The 25,120-nt window shown below is 36.6% G+C and overlaps 3 protein-coding genes and 1 long non-coding RNA gene across 10 annotated transcripts in view; 2 read left to right on the forward strand and 2 right to left on the reverse strand.

Moving 5' to 3' along the window:
* Positions 1-4,457, reverse strand: part of LOC114515704 — a 79,528-nt gene extending 75,071 nt beyond the window's left edge. Inside the window, exon 1 of the mRNA XM_028535003.1 lies at positions 4,348-4,457. Coding sequence (XP_028390804.1) covers positions 4,348-4,411 — 64 coding nt within the window. The 5' untranslated portion in view covers positions 4,412-4,457. The remainder of the gene's footprint in view (positions 1-4,347) is intronic.
* Positions 4,458-6,629: 2,172 nt separating this feature from the next.
* Positions 6,630-8,752, reverse strand: LOC114544628. Its single transcript, XM_028563213.1, has 4 exons — positions 8,413-8,752; positions 7,805-8,184; positions 6,977-7,684; positions 6,630-6,824 (listed from the first exon to the last, which is right to left on the reverse strand). The coding sequence occupies exons 1-4, from the start codon at positions 8,750-8,752 to the stop codon at positions 6,630-6,632; spliced, it is 1,623 nt and encodes a 540-aa protein (XP_028419014.1).
* An 865-nt stretch (positions 8,753-9,617) lies between these two features.
* Positions 9,618-25,113, forward strand: LOC114515544 ((S)-2-hydroxy-acid oxidase GLO2-like). 6 transcript variants are annotated; one of them, XM_028534823.1, is made up of 7 exons: positions 9,618-9,691; positions 10,912-11,115; positions 13,537-13,688; positions 14,003-14,502; positions 15,146-15,304; positions 24,540-24,609; positions 24,905-25,113. In XM_028534823.1, exons 2-7 carry the CDS (start codon positions 10,964-10,966, stop codon positions 24,970-24,972), a joined length of 1,101 nt encoding a protein of 366 aa, XP_028390624.1. In that variant the 5' UTR covers positions 9,618-9,691; positions 10,912-10,963; the 3' UTR covers positions 24,973-25,113. The 6 variants fall into 6 exon arrangements, with proteins under 6 accessions (XP_028390624.1, XP_028390623.1, XP_028390625.1 ...); XM_028534822.1 differs by lacking the exon at positions 9,618-9,691 and adding an exon at positions 10,651-10,821; XM_028534827.1 differs by lacking the exon at positions 9,618-9,691 and adding an exon at positions 12,646-12,683 and having other exon boundaries at positions 11,061-11,115.
* Positions 18,945-23,508, forward strand: LOC114515546. Of its 2 annotated transcripts, XR_003686200.1 has the most exons (6): positions 18,945-19,859; positions 20,099-20,637; positions 20,749-21,427; positions 21,596-22,822; positions 23,055-23,142; positions 23,282-23,508. It is a non-coding gene; the product is annotated as an uncharacterized LOC114515546 (long non-coding RNA). The 2 variants fall into 2 exon arrangements; XR_003686199.1 differs by having other exon boundaries at positions 18,945-20,637.
* Positions 25,114-25,120: the final 7 nt, after the last annotated feature.

Genomic DNA, 25,120 nt, shown 5'->3' on the forward strand with positions numbered 1-25,120 from the left:
AATTCACTTGCTATAAATTGTTGACACTAATTATATTTGGAATAAATTCGGTTCGCGCAAAAATTATCGCCAGTGGAAAATCGGCTAAACGTTCGCTATGTCTTGAAACGCAGACGTCGTACACAAGACGTGAAAACCTAAAAGACGTGAAAACGTATGAAACTCTCATACGTCTTTAATTATTTGTGTCTTTCTAGCAAACCATTTAATCGATAGCCGCCATGTTTGTGTTGCCGTCCTATATGCTTAACGTCCCTAACCTGCTTGCCCCACGCAGATACATGCACGCTTAGCGCACTTATTTTTATATTGGTGATAACTTTGCCCATTTGAAGCCCGCTTGCGGGCTGGCCACTTTCAAACTTGGATGTTTGTCGGTTGACGGATGATCACTAGCAGTTTTTACTGTGTCGCGTAATGCGCGAACGCAGTCTGGAATTGCCGTCGGGTTTTTTTTTGTTTTTTTTTTATATTTTTACGTCTTCCTGGCTGCGCAGGCCAACTACGATACTCGTATTTTGAACTCTCCTGATTTCGTATCGAAATATTTTCGGGCTAAGCACACCTCAAATAGTAACCTAAGCCTAGTAATCGAAAAAATTGAAATATTTTACTGAAATAAAAATTTAAAAAGTTTGTTGACGCCGGGATTCGAACTCGGGTCGTGCGAACCAAAAGCATGAAACTGCAATGCACGATACACGCCCATATAAAAGAACACGTACACGATTCGCTGTGCTGATGGCTGATAGCGCAGGAAATCTAGACGTCTGTCGTTCGAGAAAATACGTACAGGTAATCATAATGCTGGCCTCTCGTCTTGTCTTGTTTTATATGCTCACTCTACATACACTAGCACACACTGATCGTGGTAAACCTACACTAAAAGATGCCGAGCTCTTTCGAAACGGGTTTACAGACAACGATCACATGAATCATTTAAGCCTTGTATGCCATGAAAGCCTTGTATACTATGAAAGCCTTGTATGCTATGAAAGCCTTATATGCCATCATATGCCATTGATTATTGTATCCGATCAAATCAATATCTTTAAAGCCAAGCCTATTTATATTCTGAAAGCCAAAGTTTATGCTTATGCCAAGGTTCTGAAACCGCATCATATGATATTCACATTGATACACGATACGAACACAAAGGAGAGTACAGGGTTGACCAACCGAGATACCGCAGTTTAAATGTATGTGAAATCAAACTGATTGAATTGAATTTCTGCGTTGTGCATGCGTAACCATTGCATCGAGGCCTAGGTAACTATGTCTATCTCGTTTGTTTTACTAATGCTGGATTTCATTTGTTTCCAGTTTGTTTGATCGAATATCATGAATATCGTGAAAACTCTGGACTAGAACTAGACATACTATTACCAAACAAGAATTCGGGAAACACTAAAGTCGAATCTTTGAACAAATTGCTAAACGAATGTCATTCACGTTGTGACAAATTGGTTGTCAACTTGTCATTAAGAAGTATAATCATGCATGGCCGCCATATTGTTCACAAACACCGAAATATTCGTCGCGACAGATCACCTAGTACAATTCGAGCTAGAATCTCCCGTCTCTCGACCAAAATTAGAAAAATACGTAAATTATATCAGAAAGAAATACCTAGATCTTCTTATATCCATCGCCTTCTTTATGCATTTAGTCATGAACGTAAAAGACTGTTGAGTGATGGAGTCGGATACCTAACACGGAGACACGACACACTAGTCAGAAACACACTAGTCAGAAACGAAGTGGAAAACAAACAGGAACTACAGGCAGAGCATTTCTTTGTTCAATATTCCACCATCACGCTTCAAAACCACTCATATTTGAAGCAACCTAAAAGCAACTAAGTGGCAGGACGTTTAAGAGCTTAAATCATAGAGATAACTATTGGCAAAGTTCAACATTTCTACAGATATTGAGAAGAACCCAGGTCCAAAATTTGTAGATTCTAGTAAATCTCTGAGGGCTCCTTATAGCCAAGATTTTGTTGATGTGTTTGATGCAAACGCTGGACAACAATGTGTGCTATGAGCTTAAGTGCGTTGTTATATAAGAATACTAAAGGTGAAATAAAATATAACACAGAGCTCATTATAATCATAAGTATGCGTAATGAACTGTATTCTTTGATGTAATACGATATCATGTAACGAGGTGTCTATATGGACTATGCCGCCATTCTTCAATCAAACCGCACCTTCCTTTCAAGGGTAAAAACAGCCAGACCGATCCTATTGAATTTCAGTACAAACCGATTCCTAGAGTACATGACTCCAATCTCGGCATTATTCACGTATATCGTTCGCTACATCTGCCTAGCACCAATATTGCAGCTATATTCTGTACGAAGTGCTCTATTTACTAGAAACCCTGAGAAAGAAACATTTTTTTAAAGGAATAGTTGCATGCAACGATTGACGCGACGCAGTTACTGCCAGAATAGGCGTCTTCACTTGTTTATATAAATCTGTGGATTTTATGCCATAATATTTCGCATTTAGGAATTTGCACTTTGCACTGCATGGCCGGCATGCTTGTAATTTGTATTTTGAAAATATGTTTCAAAGTCAAAATTCACTTAAAATTCCTTTTTGAGCAATTTTTGAATTTAAAGGTCAGTTCTTATTGGTATCCTAAACAATAATACATGTAAAATGGGTACGGGTACAAATTTGAGCCCTGCCCTAGTCGTAGCAGAAATCCCTTGAAGGCCCTAGTATCTTTCTCGATGAAAAATCTCTTGAAGCTGGCCATAGCATTAATGGCGCCTTCAGCGCAAGGCTTGTAGTAGCCCGCCTCCAACGGTCCGCGTCCATATCAGTTCGCGTCCCGCTTTAGTTTAAGAGTTTTTTCTTTGATTTTTCCAATACGGTGAACGTAAGCAAAATTATGCCGAAATTGCAACACATAAAGCCGAATTATAATTGTCATTGATCTTACTTAGACCTAAACAACGGTAGCCAATAATTCAGGAAAATAGTAAATGCAGTGTGGTTAGTATACCCAACGTATTTTAAATATAATCCAGTTTGACTGCATGCATGTCTTTCAACTTTCAAGATGCGATGAGATATAAATAAAGTAAAAAACTTCCGTTCTTACGTTACTTTAATCCGGATACTCAAAGTCACAAGAATTTAAAGTTTTATTAAACGGCTTAGGAACATACAATAAAATTTGGATCCGTAATGTATAAATTTGCCGTAGTTGTTTATATGTACATTTCCTGTATTAATATTGACTGGACCAATATAAGGGTGCACAGTTTAACATTATTATATTATTGCTTACATGAAAATGAAATCATATGTTCAATGTTCATATTTCGGTGCTTATATGAAATCATTAACAAACGTGGGCATAGCCGCATAGGCGTACGGGTCTTGGTGGATTGATTTCAGTAAAAATTACCCGAGTCGCGAGTGCAAATCACCCAACTTATCATTGACTTTAGCGAAAATACCCTGAATTTAGGGCCTGGTGAATTCTTCTCATGGTCAAATCCTTAATATACTATTCCAACAACGCTATATTAGTCTGAATTCGCAATTTGCCTGTCGAACCGTGTGGCGTCACGTTCTACTGAGTTTCCGATGCAAGTTTAGCGTTCCTGCATGCCGCGGGATTGTTCGAAAGAACTATGGAATGACTATCCCCAACAACTTATAATGTATGTGAACACTGTAGTTTGAATCTTTTTATACATATAAGTGTGTATTGTGGTTGCAACGAATGATGTTGTTTAAGGTTCAGAAAATAGTCGTCGTCGCCACGTTATGCCTTGTTGGGCACCTTAATTAATTACGATATTTTTCCTGTTTATAAAACTTATTTAAATTATTTAGTAGCAATACATGCAGTTACGTTAGACCATGTTTGTTCAAACGTTATCTTAATACCAGTGCAAATTAAAGCAATGTAATCTCATATAATGCATATATTTCATATGGTTTTTACATTATATCAGCAATCATGTAGAGTTGGTTGCATGTTTCTTGCACAGCGTGCCAAGTGTGTATAAGTCATTATAGTTAATAGTAATTTGATCCGATTCTAAAATCAGACCATATTGTGAAACAATAATTAGAAATTTGTGTGCAATGTGACATATATATCATAATATCATAGATATATCATATATAAGATATATCATAATTCTCGAAGATGATGCGAACAAAGTTGACGGCGTTTACCCTTTTAACTTTAGTCTTGCCGATCGAAGGCATTTTACGGCTATTAAAGCTGCTAAATTAACAAACACGTGCAAATATACACAAATCGTCTAGCTATTTAGTTCTCCAGGCCCTGCATAGAGAACCATGCAATACCTACCTGCGCAACAAGGTAGACATAATATCACACCAAACAAAACAATTCCTACTTTTCCAAGCTCCATGTCTGCAACCACTAGTTCGCAGGGCAATCTGTTTGAAACAAACAAGTGCGCCTTGGAGGTACTTTATATCCGACCGTGCGTCAAGCGTATCCGCTCGATGACGTATGAGATGTAGCAATAAAGTGTTTTGATTGGTTCACTGTTTACAATTCCTGTTGCTCTGAGCAAGTAATTGTTTAAGTATGTGCATTATAAATTTACTTATTTGTTCGACATGCCAGCAATGTTTAAAATAACGGCGGGCATGTCGATCAATGAAGCCTATTTACAATACATATACGTATATGGATATGTTGATTTGATTGATGTCGATAATTAATCCCGCATGGTTCACACTAGTGAAATAGGCGCAAGCATAAAGGCTGCTTTCCGCTTACGCGTTTTGTATACGCACGTACACGTACGGATAATGCTTTTAAATTTTTATTATTTAACATCTAGGTCAACTAACGCATGCTAAAATATGCAGAAAACTAATTCCCTTCGATTCATTCACTTAGTTTTCTCAAAAGTAACATGTATAAAGGCTGCTTTCCACTTACGCGTTTTTTATACGCACGTACACGTACGGAACATTTTAAATGCTTTTAAATTTTTATTATTTAACATCTAGGTCAACTAATGCAAACTAAAATATGCAGAAAACTAAGTTCCTTCGATTTATTCACTTAGTTTTCTCAAAGGTAACATGTACAAGGATTTAGACTTTTACGTGCGTGTACGTGCGTATGAAAAACGCGCAAGTGAAAAACAGCCTTAAAGCTGCTTTCCACTTACGCGTTTTTATACGCACGTACACGCACGAAAAACTTTAAATGCTTTTAAATTTTTATTGGACCAGGAACTGGTCCCTAACCGCTGCTAATCTTCTTCTTCTTCTTGTTAGGGGGCGACGCTCTTTAAAAAAACCCTAAGACTCTAGCATTACTTGTTTGATCGGAATGAAACTTGGCACAATTATTTTAAGCAATATTCCGCATCGATTGACGGAGTTCGAATTTTTATTTTTGACCTTTGAAGCAAGTTACAAGCAATTCTTGATATATTTGCGCAAATAATATATACATATCATTAATATTCAGCCTATATATTCCCTTATTCCCCTATTCCTGTGTTCCCTTATTCCCCCATTCCCAACCTCGCAAGCCAGGCTCTTTTACCTACGCTCCTCGCGGCCCACGCTGCGGCAAAGACCCTGGTCAAGGCTGGTCATGTGACATCGCAAAATCTCCCAAAATATGGGAGATTTTTAATTAGCGTAGGGGTGCGTCGAAGGGGAGTTTGTGTATATGCCTTTGCACATACTTGAAACATCATCGATCCTTGGGCGACATGTTCTCCCATCGAAGGCCTGTATCAAAAACGTAAGATTTGGCTTGCGATTCCCCAACCACAATTATTCCTAGCTCTTGACAGTGGAATATTTTGTTGACCATGATGCCGTCCATATCTATTATTCCCACAATTTGTTGCATTTCAATTTAGTGTAATCGCACTCAGCTAAATGACATCCTTTGAATTCAGTCAACGTACTAGCAGTGGTTAAATACTACGTACTAGGTCTACGTACTATACTAAAAGGTATACGTACTTGTAAAAGGTATTTTACAATTATTAAGGCGGGGGTACACATGGATTGGTGGTTGTTTTTGAAATGGCTATAATTCTATTGATATTCACCAAAGTTATGACAAACTATATATCAGTAGAAAGCTTATGACCTATAGAATCTAAACATACTAATCATTAGTACCTAACATGCTTTTTAACCTGACACCATGCTGTGAAACATACCACATGCTGTGCGAAACTGTGGTGCATATGAGAAAAGATATCTGCTTGTAGATTGTCTGTAATTTTAAGAAATTTTAACAGTAAGTAGGATAGGCATCATTATCTTAATTAAGCATAGAACTTTTTTGTATCTTGAATCTAGTGGTTGCAGTCGAGGAGCAAAGTTAACATAGGTTTTTTCGATAATATTTTTTGTCATAAAATGTACCCCAAGCAAGATACAGAAATTTCCTATGCTCATTTTAGATAGCTGTAACATAGGAATAAGCCCTGAAAATTTCAGGAAAATTGGTTAAATACATCATGAGATATCTTTTCTCAAAGATGGAAAAAGTACATTGCGAGAAACAAGCGTTAAGTTTTTATGGTAATGTTCGAGCTGTTTCTGACAGGTTTCTGGAACTTTAGCCTAACTATTTTGTCATTAACAGTATGTTGTCCCTTCTGCTTCTCGCAGAGCTTCTTCTTTTCGGGTTTTTTGGAGCTGCTCAGCCTGTCGACGTCTTTTGTTTTTTTCGGATGTCTGGTGGTCAGACTTTCTGACCCGTTTCTTGTCTTTTAAAAGCAAAGATCTCTTTGTTAGCTCACCAGCTGGAATTGCAAGTCGTTGCATTACTCTCTGTCTCTGCTTGCAGCACCACTACGAAAGTGGCAGACAGCAGATGCAGCTGCAGATCGCACAACTTTCACTCCATGATTCTTGTGCTTCGGACACCGAGCCCACACTAGAGAGTTGATTGACTCATTATTATTCTGAGTTGCACCTCTAACACATCTTTCCAATAGCTTACTGTCACTTAGAGTTAGAAAAATTGGTTTAAGCAGGTCAAATAAAACTTCTGGTAAGCAATCATCTCCATTGTACATCGATGTTCCTAAAGCTTGATCTTGCTGCCATTTGCACCATGAGTTTTGTCCAGTAGGACAAAACCTATGTTGTTTTTTAGGATCATTTGATTGGACAGAGTGATGTAAAATTGCTATAATATTCTTCTTCATGGCATATACAGCAACTGAAACTTCTTGATCCGTTGGATTTGGTGTTGACAGAGTATTTTGTCTTATTGCTAAACCATAATACCGCTGTATTTTCTTTATTTTCTCCTCTGTTAACCGGCCCCGTCCTCCAATTGTCTTCCCATCTGCAAGTTTGCCTTTTGTTGTAGCTTTTAGGTTTAGGAGATTTTTTCCCATTCGTTTTTGTACGTGCCCCACACAATCAAGCTTCTCAACCTTAATTTCATCATATACTTCCTCCACAGCGCTATGTGCCTTGCTGTCTCCATCTGAGACCATCCATCTGTAGCGAATGTTATACAGATCCAGAGACCTGCTCCACAAAACTTTTGCTCCTTCCATCTCCATTGCAGGTGAACTGCCACCAAAATTTATATCACATTCACCAGAGAACACATGTTCAATTTCCCATTCCTCAAATTCTTCATCAGTCGTGCACTTCAATTTCTTCAAACTGCACTTCTGACAAGATTTTGAGATAACATGGTAGTCAAGTACTTCCCCAGTGTCAATAGAAATTACAAATACAACACCAAAAAGAGATGTGAAGCCTCGCTTGGCCCAAGTACCATCAAAGCTTACTGCAACATCGACAGTAGAACTTGTATCTTCTGAACCATTTTCCTTCAAAATATGTTCCCTCAAGTTTTGTGCAGCTTGTTTCATTTCATCTTTAGCTTCTTGCTCAAGAGCAGTTACAACTTTTTCAAAGTGCTGGTAATAGGTCGTCCTAGTCATACAAGGCATGTTCATCCCACAAAAAGATGCAAGACCTTCATAACCACCCCCTGATTCCACAGAATGGTACACTGCACGTCGGTTTACATTAGCACTGTTTCCATTTATAGAGAGCTTAGAGGACGTCTCTAAAGTGACTTCCTCTTCACACGAACTACATTTTGCTTTGAGATCAGGCATTAGTCCTCTTTTTCCAGCAATATCTTCGTGAATAACCAAGTGTCCTAGATTAGAAAAATTATATTAACAGTATTACCAATCTTAACTGATTCACATATTTGGTGATTATTATATCATAGACAGATGTCAATAGCCTACTGTATACAACCAAATCAAGTTAATTTTGGAAATAACAAACCAGTTAATGAAAAATGTAGTTATAGAAATTATAGAACATTCAAAGTATAAACTAAGTACAGAATTAAAGGAAGATTGAACAAACACCTCCTTACCTGCGTCACAAACATGTGCTTTTGAAATGCTTGATGACAGCTTATTTATATCAATAAGGCGATAGCCTTGTCCAGCATGATCTATATCTTGGGAAGCCTCCAAAGCTGATGTTTCTGCTTCTTTTGACAGGTTTAGTTTTCTTCTGGATGCGCTCAAAAGCCTGGTTGATTCCACTTCCAGATTAGGTTCTGAATTTGGTGGGGTTGTACTTGATCTCGCTGAATCACCGCCATCAGTAGACTCACTCATGCTTGAGTTATCTGTGTATCTCTGCCTTCCAGAAAATGGTTTTCCTTTTCTTTTTTTCTTATAAATGTTTTTGTTCTTATAACCAACCATAACAAACAGAAGTAAGATAATATAAAGTAATTTTTGGAACCAAGTTTGATATTTAAAGCAGTGCTAGTTTAGATCCGAATGATACAATGTAGCTTTCAAACAAGAAATATGCCTTCCCATGATACTTTACAGGCCTATTTGTAAAGAGGGGAACTTCATGTAATCCATGATAAACATAACCAGCCCTTGATCACGTTTTCAAGACAATAGAAACAAAAAATTACATTGAAAACAAAAAAAAAACAAAATGCGTTGCCATAGTAACCGAATATAGTGGCAGCTAAAACAATAAATAAGTAGGTAGTAAATAATTTTTTTTTGAAAATACGACCACCACAGCTTCTTCAAGGCAATAGAGCTACCTAAGACATCAAAAAAAATTTTTCGACTTTGAGGTCGAAATCCATGTGTACCCCCGCCGGTAAGGTTATAAAAAATTATTTAAAGGTATTTACCCCTATTCTAAAAGGGCTACGTACTAAGTCTACATACTTACGTTTACGTACGTCTATACGTACTGGCTTAACACTTTCTTGACAACGAGAATATATGTATTAATTTGTCTGCAAGCGTTTTAAAAATGCCATATTACTAAGATTATTCCGCAAATCTCGGCCACTGATCTGAAAAACCAGTGATCTCAGCTTATTACCACCACTATTGAACTCATTTTAAGATAAGCTTTTCACATGCTTTAGCGCTCAAAACAAACAAAATATCTCACAAAGCTAAGCTTTAGGTAAACATACCCGGTTTAATTGCTAATAGTAATAGCCTGAGGTTTTGCTTACCGGGGTTTTTTTCAATGTGCATTCTTCCGATTGTTTACGTGCAATGAAATATGACGCCAGTGGTCGAAGGCAAACTTGGCTACGCGAGGATTGTTAAGACCCAGCCAAAACATGTGTGATTGGAATACTGTGATGGGAATGAGTTGGGGTATGTTATTTCTCATGAATTTTTCCACAAGAGAATTGAAATCATCGATGCCCTCATGTTTTGACTGGGCGGTTATCATCCCATTGTGGAGTGTTCTAATATTTTCATATGTCTAATATATTAACTAGTTCGATTCGACAAGTTCAATTCGGCAACTCACAAAGTTTATCGTTTTTTACCAAGTTGAACGGGTCGTGGGATGCGCTCTCCACGGCGTCCGATTGCTCCATGTCCTTTGTTTTCTCGTATTCTACCAAAATGGCAGGATACTTGCTTTTCAGAAAGTATTGCTATTGGTTTATCTGTGCAAAATACAATAGACACGTGACGAGAAAGGAATCATCGTTCAGCATGACCCGAAAATAAACAGACAACAAGAAGCGGGAAGGCACCTTATGCACAATGACGCCATTTTCATATTATGCACAATGACGTCATTTATAACAAAATATGTCTTGCACTAAACAAAATATATAGCTGATTTAATATAACTTACTTATCTCAAAATCGGCCAATTGGCCATTCAGTTACAGCTTCTAGATGTTTTCAAAAGATTACAGAAACGGATTAAAATTTTATAAAATTTCTCATTTTGCACATTGCTCGGTTTTCTTTTTCTGGTCGGCGAATATACTCAATACGATGACGATAGTTATTGAATATATACTCGTTTTTCAGAAAACAATTCTTTCGTTCTATAAATCCTAGTTCCGAATTGCGACACGGAATAAAAGCATTTCCTTTCTATTATTATATAATAAATGCATCCCGCCAAATTAATGTGAAAAAAAGTACGTTATTTTGAGCCACCTCGGATAAATTCACGAAAAAAATATGTATCTCCTCGTTGCCTCAAAATAACCGATACATAAGCAACAATTTGCATAACCTACCCGACACGGAAGACAGGCAGATACACTTCTAGTACTATTTCACATCCACCACGAGTAACTCTCGCGGCAGGTAACGACCAAATGGAAACTAGACTGTAAATGTAGTCAAACGTAATTTCAGGTCGAACTTTTGGAATCACTATGGCTCTTCGGGAAAGATTGCATGCCGTTATAGATTTGTTTGTCGAGGGTTAGCTGCGTGGAGGGTTTTCGAAGGGAAAGACAAGGACTTGTTATGTAATTTGAATCTTATGCATGAATTGTTATTGCCGTCGTGTCCCGTGACCTTCACAATGCATAATAATGGTATATTATGTACACTTGTAGGCAGCCTTTTGGATTGCCTTTGTCCGAGACGAGTTTACTGATATAAGGGAAGATGGCAAACTATAAAATGAACCATGAGCCAGTTTGTGTTAGCGATTTTGAAATCTTCGCCAAAGAACATTTACAAAAGGATGCATTTAATTATTACGCTTCGGGTGCGAACGATATGCAGACAGTCGGGGAATCAACTGCAGCTTTTAAACGGTAAAATATCTTCGTATATACAATAACCAGACACACATAAAACATTAACTTCATTTTTAGAATGCAATAAGAGTAAAATATATTCCATTTGAAACTGATATATTGTGTCATTTTTGTGAAATATTTCTATACATTACAAAGGCTAATAAGTCGGCTTCTATTAAATTGCTTTCATTTGACATGTTGAAGTGATTACATCCAGTAAAATACCCAACTCCTTTCTGATCTACGGATGTTTCATGTTGTGAAGCCATATGTGAAAGTCTGTTGGCCCACACAAACTGGACGCGATTCGCTAAGGTCCGTTTCAAACGTCGAGTTTTTCATGTGCTTAATCGAAGGCAAATGAATTTAAGCAAAGACTTTAGCCAGGTCGTATATAAGATAGGGCGTTGAAACGGCGAAACATTGGTATGAAAAATATGTGATGCACTTTAGGACTGGGGCTACCAGCCTAACGAGGAAGGGCGCCAAATGTTTTCAAATCAAAATTTTAATGCGAAACTCAAAGAGACAAATCAAATGTGTTAAAAACTATGAAGTCAATCGTTTTGATATATTTTTTATGTTATTATTTACTCTTTTTGGCGTTTATATAACATAATTCAAGGTATTCTTTTTAAAGATAAGAACGAAAATTTCCACATTGAAGGGGTGATAAAATTTCATAATTTATAACTTGGATAAACGCCCCAACTTAGCTTTTTTTAATACATGCTGGATAAACACAAACCTTTCATCCCAACAAGTTTCATGAGGTAATTTTTTTAACCTTTTTCGCAATAGCTTGCTGAAAACAGCGTAAAAATTTGATGACAGACCAAAAACGTCCGTCCCTCGTAGAGGTTTAAAAATTACGGATTTCATATACATTTATGATTTATCACTTTTTCGATCTATTCCATTCTTAGGTTGACAAATGAATACTTGTCTAACTTACCAACACGTTGATCCTTGGTCAGTAGCCAAGATATAATAAGTAAATGCGAAATGCACGGACAAATAATTCATTATTAATATATCTCTCCGTAGTAAAAATATTGTTTCGTAAATTTTTCAAACTTTTTTGCTATACGTGAACAAACACGACGTCACGGGAAAACTTGGCAGACATTTTTACATGTAATATATTAACAATGTAAACAAAAGAACGGGATAATTAGGGATAATTAATGCCGGACAGGACTGGAAGTTGCGAAACCTTTGTATATTATTGCTAAATAGCTAATAATCGAATAACAAGGGATGATTTGTCATACTTTTCGACATCGATGTCGCCGAAAGCTAAAATAAAATAGAAATTTTCCTCTTTCAACAAATCTTCGAACGTTGCTTGAAACTCCATACATCCTGTACTTACTAGCATGTGCTAAAATAAGGGGGGCGCCCATGCATCACGCATAAATCAGGGGTTATATCGCCGTTTCTCCGCCCTATCTTATACATGCACGCAATGCACGCCCTGGTTCAGCACAAGAAAAGTTCGAAATCTGAAACGGGCATAACGCTACGCGAATTTTCTATTTTCAGAAGCAAACGATTTCAAGTCTGGAAGAACATTTTGAGAGGTATAGGTATCAAAATATAGCATCATTTTATAATTAGGGAGAATATCACCACATTGTCAAAGTTAAAAGCTTTTAAAGACTAAAAAATAGATTTGCGATGGTGGATCGCGTCCAGTGTGTGTCCTCGGACTTTTAGCAAACGAACAGTCTGCTTTGCGCGTTGTTAACCTTTGCACGCTGATTAACCAATTGAAGTTACGCGCTTTTGTTATGTAACATTTATGTTTGGTAGTAATTATATACAGTACAGCAAAATGTCATTTTATTACCAAGAAAATAAGAACATTTTTCTGGCAAGAAAAATATTTCTCAGATGCAAGAAATTTTTTTTTTTAATAATTATGTATTCATTGCAATTCATTTCAATCCCCCCCTCTACCCCCTTCCGTCCCCCTCCATCCTATTTATCACCAAAGTTTCACGAAACGTATAGCTAACGTATAGCTGTGAAATTTAAATGTGATTATAGTATTTAACGACCTTAAGAAATCGCACGTGCACATTTTGCTGCTGGTTCGCGCTAAAATACTATTCAGTGCATCTAGTATTATGTTGTAAGAGAAAACATACTCCAGCAAATAATATATGAGATTTATCAGTGACATTTTTGTTCGCATACGTGAGTATACATGCAGCTTATATTTCGAACATTTTGAACATTCAATTTCACTTCAAAATATGACCGAGCGGTTGACCATCGTTTGGCCTCTGAAAGGAAAGCGCCCGTAGTTTGTGAATATACACTTGCTTTAAATTTCACGGTAAAACACCATTTGCTCGATATTTTTATACCATTTTCTATAGCTTTATTCAATAATTGTCTCTGCAACTTTAATTTTTCATCATAATACAGACTAAGAATTCGTCCACGCGTCTTACGCAATGTGTCGTCCATTGACATGTCCACCTTAATCCTCGGTGAGGAAATTAAAGTGCCTTTTTTCATCGCACCAACTGGCTTTCATAAAATTGCACATCCTGATGGTGAAATTGCTACAGCAAAAGGTCAGTCAAAAATGATGAACAATTAGTATATTGAAGTTTTGAATTAACGAACGCACCGGAACTATACTGAACGAGGCATAGCGGTAGTAGGCGGTATAGCTACAATATCACGCTTGGCTATACTGCATGTCACTTGAAGTGTGTTTTTTACTAGCTCTTCGCACAAAGCGACCATTTTGCCTTGCATGGCGAAATGTGTCGAAAGCTCTGAAACAACGCGAAATGTTCCGGGAAAACTGGCTCTATATAGAAAGCATCTTGTTAGAACATATCGAATTTTTAGCAATTTGACAAATTTATTCATTATTTAACAGCAAGCTCTCGTATCGGTACCTGTATGACCCTTAGCAATTTCTCATCGATAAGACTTGAGGAAGTCGCCTCAGCCTCTACTGGATTAAAATGGTTTCAATTATCAGTTTTAAAAAATCGAAAAGTTATGGAGAGTCTTGTAAGGCGCGCCGAGACCTCTGGATATAAAGCAATCGTGTTGACTGTCGACGTACCAACTTTTGGTAAACGATACAAAGATTTTCGTTGCAATTTTACCATGCCAACTCCGCCGAATTTGAAAGACGAATTCAGTAAATCCACAAATGATGGCGAATTTAGTTTAGACAAGGTAAACGGCTTTTTGGATCCGTCGGCAACGTGGGACACACTCATTCCTTGGATTAAGTCGGTTACGTCACTACCAGTGGTAGTGAAAGGCATACTCACTGCTGAAGATGCAAAATTTGCAGTTACCTATGGTGTCAATGGTATCGTTGTTTCAAGTCACGGTGGTCGACAGTTGGACTGCGTTCCAGCAACGGTAATTATTGATTGTGATATCTCTCAAAATCGGCAAAAAACTTCAAATGCAATCAAATGCTATATGCTCGGTTTGTTTGCATGCGTATGTATAGCGTAGCCAGCCTCCGCTATATATACTAATATTTTGGTGTTCATTGATTGTAAAAACAATGAATTTCTAAAGAAATTAATAATTATTGTAATAACTTCGTATTTATATATAAGAATGATTATTGAGCATCTTCATTCTTAATCTAAAGAAAAATATAAAACTAAAACACTGAAAATTAAGCTCTTAATGCAGTAGAATTGTAGAAATACCACTATGGAAACGTTATGTGAAGATTGAGATCGCCGGCCACTCAATGAGTGCTCTTTTGAGTGTCCTTTTCGAATACAGGCGTAAATCTTCTACGCTACTATGAAATTATGAATGAATAAATTGAGAAATTTAAAACTGATGTCATATACTGGAAAAAGTTAGGAAATCGTGGAGTCGATTTATTTTCTTCTACTTACTTCGATTAAAAATTAGTCTAAAGCGCAAGTCGCCCATTAGACCATATAATTATTTCATGTTATCATAAATATTGAATTTACCCTTTTGAAGATCATCAATACATATTTTAAAGGGAAACTTAACTGATCTCTTGTCTTGACAGATAGAAGTCTTGCCAGAAATAGTACGTGCGGTCGGCAATAATATCGAGGTTTATCTGGACGGTGGTGTAAGATTTGGTTCTGATGTTTTCAAAGCTCTGGCTTTAGGAGCAAGAGCGGTATTTATAGGAAGGCCAATTGTATGGGGTCTGGTCTATCAGGTATGATGATGTGTTATAATAATGTTTCAGGGCCACTTTAATTTGACTTCGAACCGGTTGGTCAGTCGTCTTTAATTTTGTTATTGGTGTTGATTAGTATTAGAAACCTCAAGAAAAACTGCAGGGAGGATGAGCGTTTTGGTATTTTTGTAACCGAGAGTGGCTTGAAGTTTTTCCACATTACCTTACGAAGCGAGGAAATCTCAATCTTGTGCTGTAATTTTTCTACAACCGCACTTGCAGTATGAATTTTCAAAATTTTTTTTGCATGAAAGAAAGTGCAAGTCTATACATACAAGTTTCCAAAAATGTTGGCAAAAGAAATGAAATTGAATAAGTCTTTGTTGGAATGCAAGTTTTTGTAAAAATAATGACATATCACGGTCTTGTTCTCAATCGTAAGCTAACAAATCGTATTTACATAAACGACTGGACTTATCTTCGTTTCGCCACCAGCGATTTAAACACCGTCTTTGGAGGCATGTTTTTCCATGCTATATTTTTGCTCTCAGATTGAACCCTAATTGAATAGACAGAGGAAGGTAAAACTTCAGTTTAATTCTTCAGCTCTTTTGTTCCTTTACTGAAATGAAGTGCTCTGCCATAAAATTACTGTTCCTGATTGATACACTCTAAATCTCTAGGTGTTCTGCTAATACTAATAACGGTATATTTAACCAATGTTGGTGTAAATACAGAAATTACGCCTTTAAAGTGTAAAATTACCGTTGGAGGTGTATTATTACACTGATAAAGTGCGCACATAACACTTGTAACGTGTAAAGGGTAAAATTGGTATTTTTACCCAGGTTTTGGTGTAAATGCATGTACCCAAAAAGTCGGTGAATAAACACTCTTCTGTGTAACGAGTAGCTTTTCATGCAGGCGTTCACTTTTACCAGGCGTTATAACATCTACCAGTAAGCACGCAGGGCGCTTATATAGATAAATATAAACACCCTGGAAGCATATGAGTGTTAGTGAGTTGTTATCCCTCAATTTCAATGACGTCGAGCTTAGAACCTTGTTTAATACCGTCAAGACATTGATAGTAAATATAGATTGCATACAATATTGTATATACATCAGACATGCAGTTCAACATAGATATAATTATAATGCACATGAGATCCGCATAATTTATGCTAATTGTATTATGAAATTTAGTTTATTTTCCTGAACTATCAAGATAAACGGAAGGCAGGCAATGCGATGGAAAACAAGGCAAATTAGATTTATTATATTTTACTCATATTTACATTTTATGAAACATCTATGTAAGTTAATTGATACTTGGTCAGGGAAAAAGCAGGAGTCCCACTATAACCGAAATTTCTCTATATACATATATATAGATTCATGAGATCTAAAAGTGATTTGGCCACTAATGAAAATCTCCTGTGCTTATACCCTGAAAATTATTACTTTCAAAACATTTTAATTAACATACTTTTTATTAGATTTATTTTGTCTTGTTCCAAAACAGGTTTTTTGCTCTTATTATCTTTGGGCTCCACGCAACCTAGCTTCCCGCATTTCTTCATCTGTGAAGAGATGCGAAAGTAGCTGCGTGGCACATAGTGACGGCTTTTTGGACTTTGCGGTAACGTCCACCAGTAAATTTGTCCCTTTGAAAATCTAAAATGTATAGAGTTTTAGAAAAAGAATAAACCCATGATTGTTGAATACACCATTTTGTCATGATGCACAATTAAACACCAATTATGGATAGTTACTCTCAAATGAAATGATTGCATGTAATTTTGTCAAAGGAAATTATTGTTATCTTACGAATTCAGAGTCTCATATTTTCTTCTTCTATTACTTGAACTGGAGATGACTTACTAACATTGAGATGGCCCTAAAATTTAAACAATGAAAGGCTTCAAATCTGGAGTGCGAGTATCTAGAAAAACTAATAATTTCGGGTCCATGTTCCGGGTCACTGCAAATACTTTATTTTTGAAATGCGCATATTTACCTGATTTAGGGGACTATGCGAACTGATTTAGGGAACTATGCGAAACAGGTCTATTTCCTCAAGTTTTCTTCTTTTGGGCGTTATATGTCAACTTGCCTCCTTTCCGCGTGTGATGACGTTTCCAAAATTTTGTCTAACTTATTCGAAATCGCATCAAGTTTGCCGACAATTTCCACCATGACATCACCCATGTCTGGTGCATAGCTTGGCTGACGCTATATGCATATTAAAAATGAAACTTAACCTAGCTTCCTTTATTACCAACTATATGATTAATAAATACTACGAATTGATTGACCCGCATTAAGATAAATCTAGAAACGTTTTATATTTTGTGGCCATGCAATCAGGGCAGAAAAGATACCTCTTTTCATTTTTTCAATAAATCACGGACCTTCTTAGTTTCGTTCGCCATGTCATTTTTTTAAAAAAATATGCTGAACCTGTTACAGTCTATTTGTATATGATAGATTTATTTTGAAGCAATATATGCTCGGCGAAATTAACCAATGTCGTCTAGAGTCATGACATTTGCATGGTAATGATACTAGATGAATTTTATACCCATTGGATTATTATAGTGTTCTTCCTCATCAGGCTCTGAATCCGATGTCATGATTCTGCTTCTGTTTCTTTTGCGACAGTCTAAATTCTTACTTGCTTACTTGCTTACAAATAGGAATGTTTATACCTTCGGTTCTCTTTTTCTCAGGCCTTGGTTCTAAATCAGGTTTCTCCTGTCCAACACTGCTGCCTGCAGAATTTCCACCTAACATCGTTTCGTAAGACTTGAGTCTCGTTTCACTTCAATCTTTGTTCCTAAAGTCAGTAATACAATTGTTTGTTTGTTGATTTGGACATGATAACTGAACCGATGTATTTAATCCAACCATTAGGCGCTATTGTGTAAGTATAACAACCCGTTTGTTTTAAAGTTCGTTTTTTACTCATGCAGAGGTATACACTCCATTATAAGTTCGAAAATTACTAGTATAATGACATAGCTAATCATAAGTGAAACATGACCAGTCCAACGTCCAGTAGCTCCCGTTACTGTAGCGATCTCGTGAACTTTTATGTCCTTCTCAACGATCATTTTTCTTTCCACAATCGAATATTTGTCCTCCCCTTGAAACAAGATTAAGAAGTAGTCTGCTGCGGGGTTATAGTCTATATTTCAATGCAAATAACATTGTGAATTATCTCTGTGTGGTACAACTAAAATGTTTTATGCTTTTGTCACAATACCAGATACTTTAAATCGCATATCCTTTTACCCTTATGGCTCTGAAATATACCATTAGCTTTGCACAAGCCGCTAAAAAACGCCACGGAAATTAAAGTATTTGTCTATTCAATGTACGACGAACTTGTACGCATACATTTTTCCTTATTTTAACTTGCTATATAGCCTACAATTAATATTTCGCAATTAACATGAGTATTAAGAAATTATGTTAGCTTCGCGAGACCACCTCATTAAGTACTATGTATAGGCTGATTATATTCCACTAAGTTTATCCTAATTTTCAAAGATACTGAATTAACCCTATATAGTCTATATGTTTATGCCTTTTTCATTGACATTGTGTCTTTAGGAATTGGCCTAAATTTGGTCTATGGTTCATATACTAGCATAGACACAATTCATATATGACAGTCTTTTCAAAATGAGACGCACACGAAATAGCATGCATATAGCCCAAATGCGCACATATTCGATTATAAAATTCCTTTGAAATACAACAGTATGAAAATGTTTTCAATATAATATACCTGGGAATTTGTCAGCGAGACGTTTCTTTTGTAATCGTTCACTAACAGCCATTGATAACAAATGCCACGAAAAATGCGCCAACAAAATTCTTAAAATCCCGGGATGTTCGTTAAAGAAGTGAACCTTGGATGAGTGTGAATTTGCGCGCGCGAGCAGACCTGTAATGTAGAACATTGAAAGCAACCAATCAAATCTCTAAACCCAATAGGGAAAAATTTTGACTTTTTAGATCACATTTCAACTGAGAAGAAAAACTCACAATGGGTTCGCGCGGCAGCTGCATGGCAGCGTTTAGAAATACTTTTACCGTTGCACTTGATCACACGAAGCATACTTTTTCCGTTGCACACGAAGATCTGGCCAAGTACCAACTGAAAACGCTAACATGTAAAAAACAACATACGCCTTTGTCTCTGGAGACTGATACTGATTCTAATGATGATACCGATTCTAATAAGGAGACTAACAGTTCTGCTGAATCTGTAGGTAGGTTCTCTCACTGGAAATGATGCTGACCCAATATTTATGCACTAATATTTGGCAGTTAGGAGGTACTATTATGTAGCTTTAGGAAGTACTATTAACTCCCAATGTTTTTTTTGCTGAAAGTTGCAGTAGATTTCGTTTTATAAAATTTGCATATATACCTATAGGTTGATACAAAAACCGAATATTCGAATACACCGAATACCGGAGCAATTCAGTCCATTTGGCAAACACAAGCAATTGTGATACAAGCGATTTAGACCGCAGCACTTATAGCGGAAATCCCAGTCATGAAATTCTACCTTTGAGCTGTAAGTTAGAATTTAGCGATGTGTTTATTATTTGAGCAAATTATAAGCAAACGTGCACTATATACAACTATTTCAGTTTTATGTTACCAACTTTTATGTGTGCATGTATGTGTGCATGATATAGCGGCCATGTAGTACAGCCATGCGCCGAAATCTAGGAAAATGTTAAATAATTAGATATCGAAGTACTTTAGTAATATACAAAAAATTGCTTCATAGCTGCATGTTTCTTATTTTAGTAGATCCAGAATGCAATGCATCAGCAATTGCTGCAGGCTTCAGCGATATCGAAGACACCTCGACATGCATTCACACAGATAGCGACTCTTCCATATCAAGTGATGACACTATGGAACTTTCTTCTGGTGATAATGAACAAACAAGTGATTCAGACGATGAAATAATAACCTCCCAATACTTAGAACTGTTCCAGGGGTCTCCTTTATCCGTGGAAGAACTTAATGCGGTTCTACTAGCTTTGAAGCAGAGACACAATTTTTCAAATTTTGCTTTGGGTAGCATTTTGAAAATGCTTCAACTGTGTCTACCAGATAGCACCAACCTTTCTGCATCAAGCTACATCTTGAAAAAAAGAATGAAAGAGAGCTCACATATATTTCCATAAGATATGTGACATGCATGAATTGCCAAAGCCCCTTGGTTGATGACCTGTGCAGGAACGAAAAGTGCTCGTTACATAGAATGCCTGCAAAAGGAGGAAATTCGAGTATCTTTTATGTTATAGACATTCTTCCAGAGTTAAAAAGATTAATATCAGGTAAACTTATACCACACTGTAAGGTGGCTAGTTAATAGCTGCATGACCAGGCATATATATCAGTTTTGCTTTCAATATAGCCATGTAATATGTGCTTCCTAATTCTTATAGGCTAATGGCATATTATTAAAAGATTTACTGTGGCCTACCAGCATACTTTTGTGATATTTACAAAGATATATTAGATGGAAAATCATATCAATCGCAGAGTACTGAAGTACGAAAAGATGGTCATTTCCCAATCACCCTTTATTGGCATGTTGATGGAGCACCCGCGTTTAGATCGAGCAGCGCCTCTATCTGGCCTGTTCAGAGCTTTGTTGTCGAACTTCCACCACCATTGCGATAATCTTTTAAGAACAATATAATGTTCTGTATTTGGTATGGAAAACGAAAACCGAATAAGGAGGTTATAAGGAGGGAAAACCGAATAAACAGAAATTTGTTGAAGAAGTGATTCATTTAGGCTCTGGCCCGACAATTTCTATTGGTGATCTTGAATCAAAGTTTAAACTAGTCGTAAATGGGCAAGTTGTTGACTTAGTCGCAAAAGCCCCCTCTGTTAATTTTATCCAGTTCAATGGAAAGTCTGGCTATTGTTCTTGTCTCCATTCAGGGCAAAAAATGGTTGGCCCTGGTAATAAACGTGTTTATCCTTATACGAGCACGCCATTTCCACGCCGCACACACGAAGATACAGTAGCTTACGCACAAATAGCTTAGGAAACAGGAGAAACAGTTTTTGGAGTAAAAGAGCGGTCGAATGTGCATTCAATTCTCAAGATTCCAGGTGTGTTAACTTTTGATTACATGCATTAGGTCCTTGCAGGAGAATTCACATGACGCATGACAAAGTGGCTATCTGGATCGTGTCCAAGTGGTGTCAACCTGAAACGTACCATCGCAGCTTCGAGTGAACGCCTTCAAAGTATTAACTTACCCCATGTATGATTTTTAGGGAAAGTTGAGATCATTCAAAGAATTTAAAAGATGGAAAGCTAGTGAAAAGCAGGCCTTTTTCCTCCACGCTAGCCTTCCAATTTTGAAAGATATTCTGCCATCGGAGTTCTTTTTCCATTTCTCGTCACTGGCGTTCGGATTTTATGTTATGGATATAACATTACTGAGGACCAGATCTATCTCAGTTGCTGGGGCTATGCTCGACAGTTACACAAGGATGCTTCCGAAACTGTATGATATTTCAGAAGCAACTTTCAACTCGCATTCCCTCACCTTGCCGAACATGGGCCTTGCTTAGAGAGCATTGGCCTTTAATCCTTCATTCTGCTTTTGTGTTTGAATCAATGCTTGCGCATCTTAAAAGGCTGTTTCATGGTACACGGGGAATACCAGATCAGATATGTAAAAATCAGTAAGAAAGAAATCAGTATGCTTTCTTGTTGATATTAAAGAAGCTGACAAATATTTTGGAGAAGTAAAATTTTTCGTGAAGAAGGAGAACACTGGTTTCGCAATAATAAGGGTTTATCATAGTTTAAATTATAACGAGTGTCAAGAAGGTTTACCCCCGCCAACAGATCCAGTCCTGAAAGAGTTTTTGCATTCAGGTCATCTTGGTTCTCACTTCATTGCTGTGGAAAGACAACCCTGGTGAAGTTTGTAAATTGCTCATCCTTTATTGGTAAGATAATTTTGGTGGAAAGACAAAACGATAGTTCTTTTGGTTTTGTTTCCCCAGTTCTCAAGTGTTATTAGAATGACTAATTGAAACTGTTACCAATTTTAAAAATCTTTCAAATTATGAACCTTTAAAACTTTCGTAAGAATATATGTAATAATCCTGTAATAACGCAAAACGATTTAAAAAAATCTTGTAAGAATATGGTAAGATCTTAAAGAGATCCTGTAAGAATTTCTTTAGGGCTTCTTTACTATGAGTTGACCTACCAGGTTAGATAAACAAATAACCTAGATTACCGTTTATAATTGCAAAACCAAGTGAAACCTTGTATAAGCAACTTGGTTAGATGCTTTAGCAAGCACATGACATGCAGCATAAGGCATCTGCTAATGGAATAAAATCTGCTAATGTTGGCCCCAAAACTCGTCAGACTTGCTGAGGGAAAGAACTTCTCAGGAGAGGGAAAGAAATTGCTAAATCTTACGAAATGTGGAGAGAACATCGAGTGTGGTGCTGATAGTGAAAGTGCTGAATTGAATGCAGGTAAACTTCTCAATGACTTTTCTAGATAGCCATCTTAATTGCCTCACTTTTTAGACTGCTGTATAGCCAAGTCCCTTTAATGCTGCCTTAACTGATTCATTACAATGTAATTGCTTTTCTAAAGAATGTTTGCTCATGTAAAAAGTATATTAGTTTTGGTGTACTAGCAGAAAGGATGCAACAAAGTTGGCTGTGTTTGATTAATGTTTGATTTGCTTAATCTCATTTTTAGTGGAACAAGCTTATGTTGCTTTATGTCTGTTGCCAATGATGCTAGAAAGTCAACAGCAATGTGCAATCCAGCATCATATCTTTGTCAGGTATATATTTTGCTCTAACTTATGATTTAGGTTAAACCATTGTAGTCTATGTTATGTATACTTCAACTTTGCAAATCTGTGTGCCAAGTGATATTTTTTGCTTCTGATTAATTAAAAGTCTATTTCCTTTTTATTATAGTTTCGAGAAGCTAAAGATGTCACAAGAAGTTCAAAGCCTGGCATGGGACCATAGAAGAGCCTCAGGTAGATGAAGTGTACGGTTGTTGCTAAAAATCGAGTTGTTTTCTCAAGACTACCATTACTTCATGCTGTGGAGATGATGATGCTCCTGTATTATGTTTGCAACATTGAATACCCGAGAGAGTATAGCAATACAATTGTATTTTTACAAAGGCAAATGCTGAAGGTATTTGATACGCAAAAGGTACCAACAAGACTTCTTGTGCTGATTAATGAACTGTCAAAGTTTTAAAAAAAATAACTGATTATATGCAGGAAAGGAGGGTTGTAAATATTAATATTAAAGTTAGGTTAGAGGGAATATTTGTCTATTGAATTTTGTATTTTTTATGCTTATACATCTTACTGCTTAGAAGATACCATTATTTTATTTTAAATAAAATTGTTGCTTCAATATAGGAGTTGCAGGTCTGTTTATTGTTTATCTGAGTGAATACAATATTTGTCAAACACACCTTATGGTTTATTTTTTTTTTTCGGTATATTCACCTCAAAAAGTATAAACATACAATTTTTAGTGTAAATATACACTTAGTGTTTCCCCCAACCTGATGTATAAATACACTTCATAGTGTATACTGATACTGTAAAGTGTAAATAAACCCTTTTTCAGTGTAAATACAGAGGCAAAACCACTTACACCAAAATTGGCGTAAATATACCCCCTTGAGTGTATATTGACTATTCAGAAGGTGTATATTTGCACCTCTTTTGGTGTTTGCTGGAAGGCAAGAATTTACACCTTTTTTGGTGTTTGTTCAACACTTGGAGATTTGGAGTGTACCGGCAATAAAGCCGAAAGAAGGAACATGAGGCATATTGCATGATGATGTTTAACTGTTTAAGATTTACTGCATCTGTTTTAACTTCTGTTGATGGAACATTTTTAAGCCTCTCAGCACACCTGCACATCCACAAAGCACAATAACGCACAGTGAACTGTTATGATTAATAACTAGCTATATAAAAAAGGCAGTTGATGTCTTGATAAAGAGAACTGCAGAAATTAGAAATTGGAAAATGAGAACTTGTCGCTGTATTAATTTGCGACTATTAAGCTTTCCCACATACGGCCCCGACGATCCTGCTATTATTCAGAAGCCAAAACACATAAAGAAAAGGGGACCTTTAACACAACCATTACATTTTTACGAAATTGGAAAATATTCTTACATGCTATTTCTATTTGTCTAAAGGGGGAGGAAGGAGTGTCCAAAGTTCTAGATATCTATAAAGAAGAACTCAAAGAAACAATGATGCTAAGTGGTAAGGGATATTTTACGTTTTGTATTGTGTAATATTATATATAAATACATAATACTTGTTTTTTACATCATTTGACAAGTGAACCTAAGCAGCTGTAAGCCTGTAAGTGTAGCCTGTAAGTTCATGTGGGACCACGTGATTCAATGTGTAGCCGAACTTTGTTTTAATTGGACCTTAGACGTTCCCAGTTTTTTTTCGTCGGTGTTTTTGTGCCTGTACACCCCACTTTCTCTTCGTCTGACTTATCATCATCTTCGTATGACTTGATATTTTATTGGATTTTTTTTCATTTCAGGATGTGCAAATTTGAGTGATGTTGTTAAAGAAATGGTTGTTCACGAATCATTTTATCGTCACAATTAGCTAATATTGTTACAGTGGGTAAAGAATATACAGTAACCATTGAAGCATTCACGGAGAAGGAACCCTTTACATTGGTCTCGATCTTTCAGGTGGGAAGATTTGGAGCTCAAAAAACACTCGACAAGACTTGTTATATATAACACAGCAA

This window comes from Dendronephthya gigantea, unplaced genomic scaffold (assembly GCF_004324835.1).
Source record: "Dendronephthya gigantea isolate DGI-Jeju-01 unplaced genomic scaffold, DenGig_1.0 000004F, whole genome shotgun sequence".
Classification (NCBI taxonomy): Eukaryota; Metazoa; Cnidaria; class Anthozoa; order Malacalcyonacea; family Nephtheidae; genus Dendronephthya; species Dendronephthya gigantea.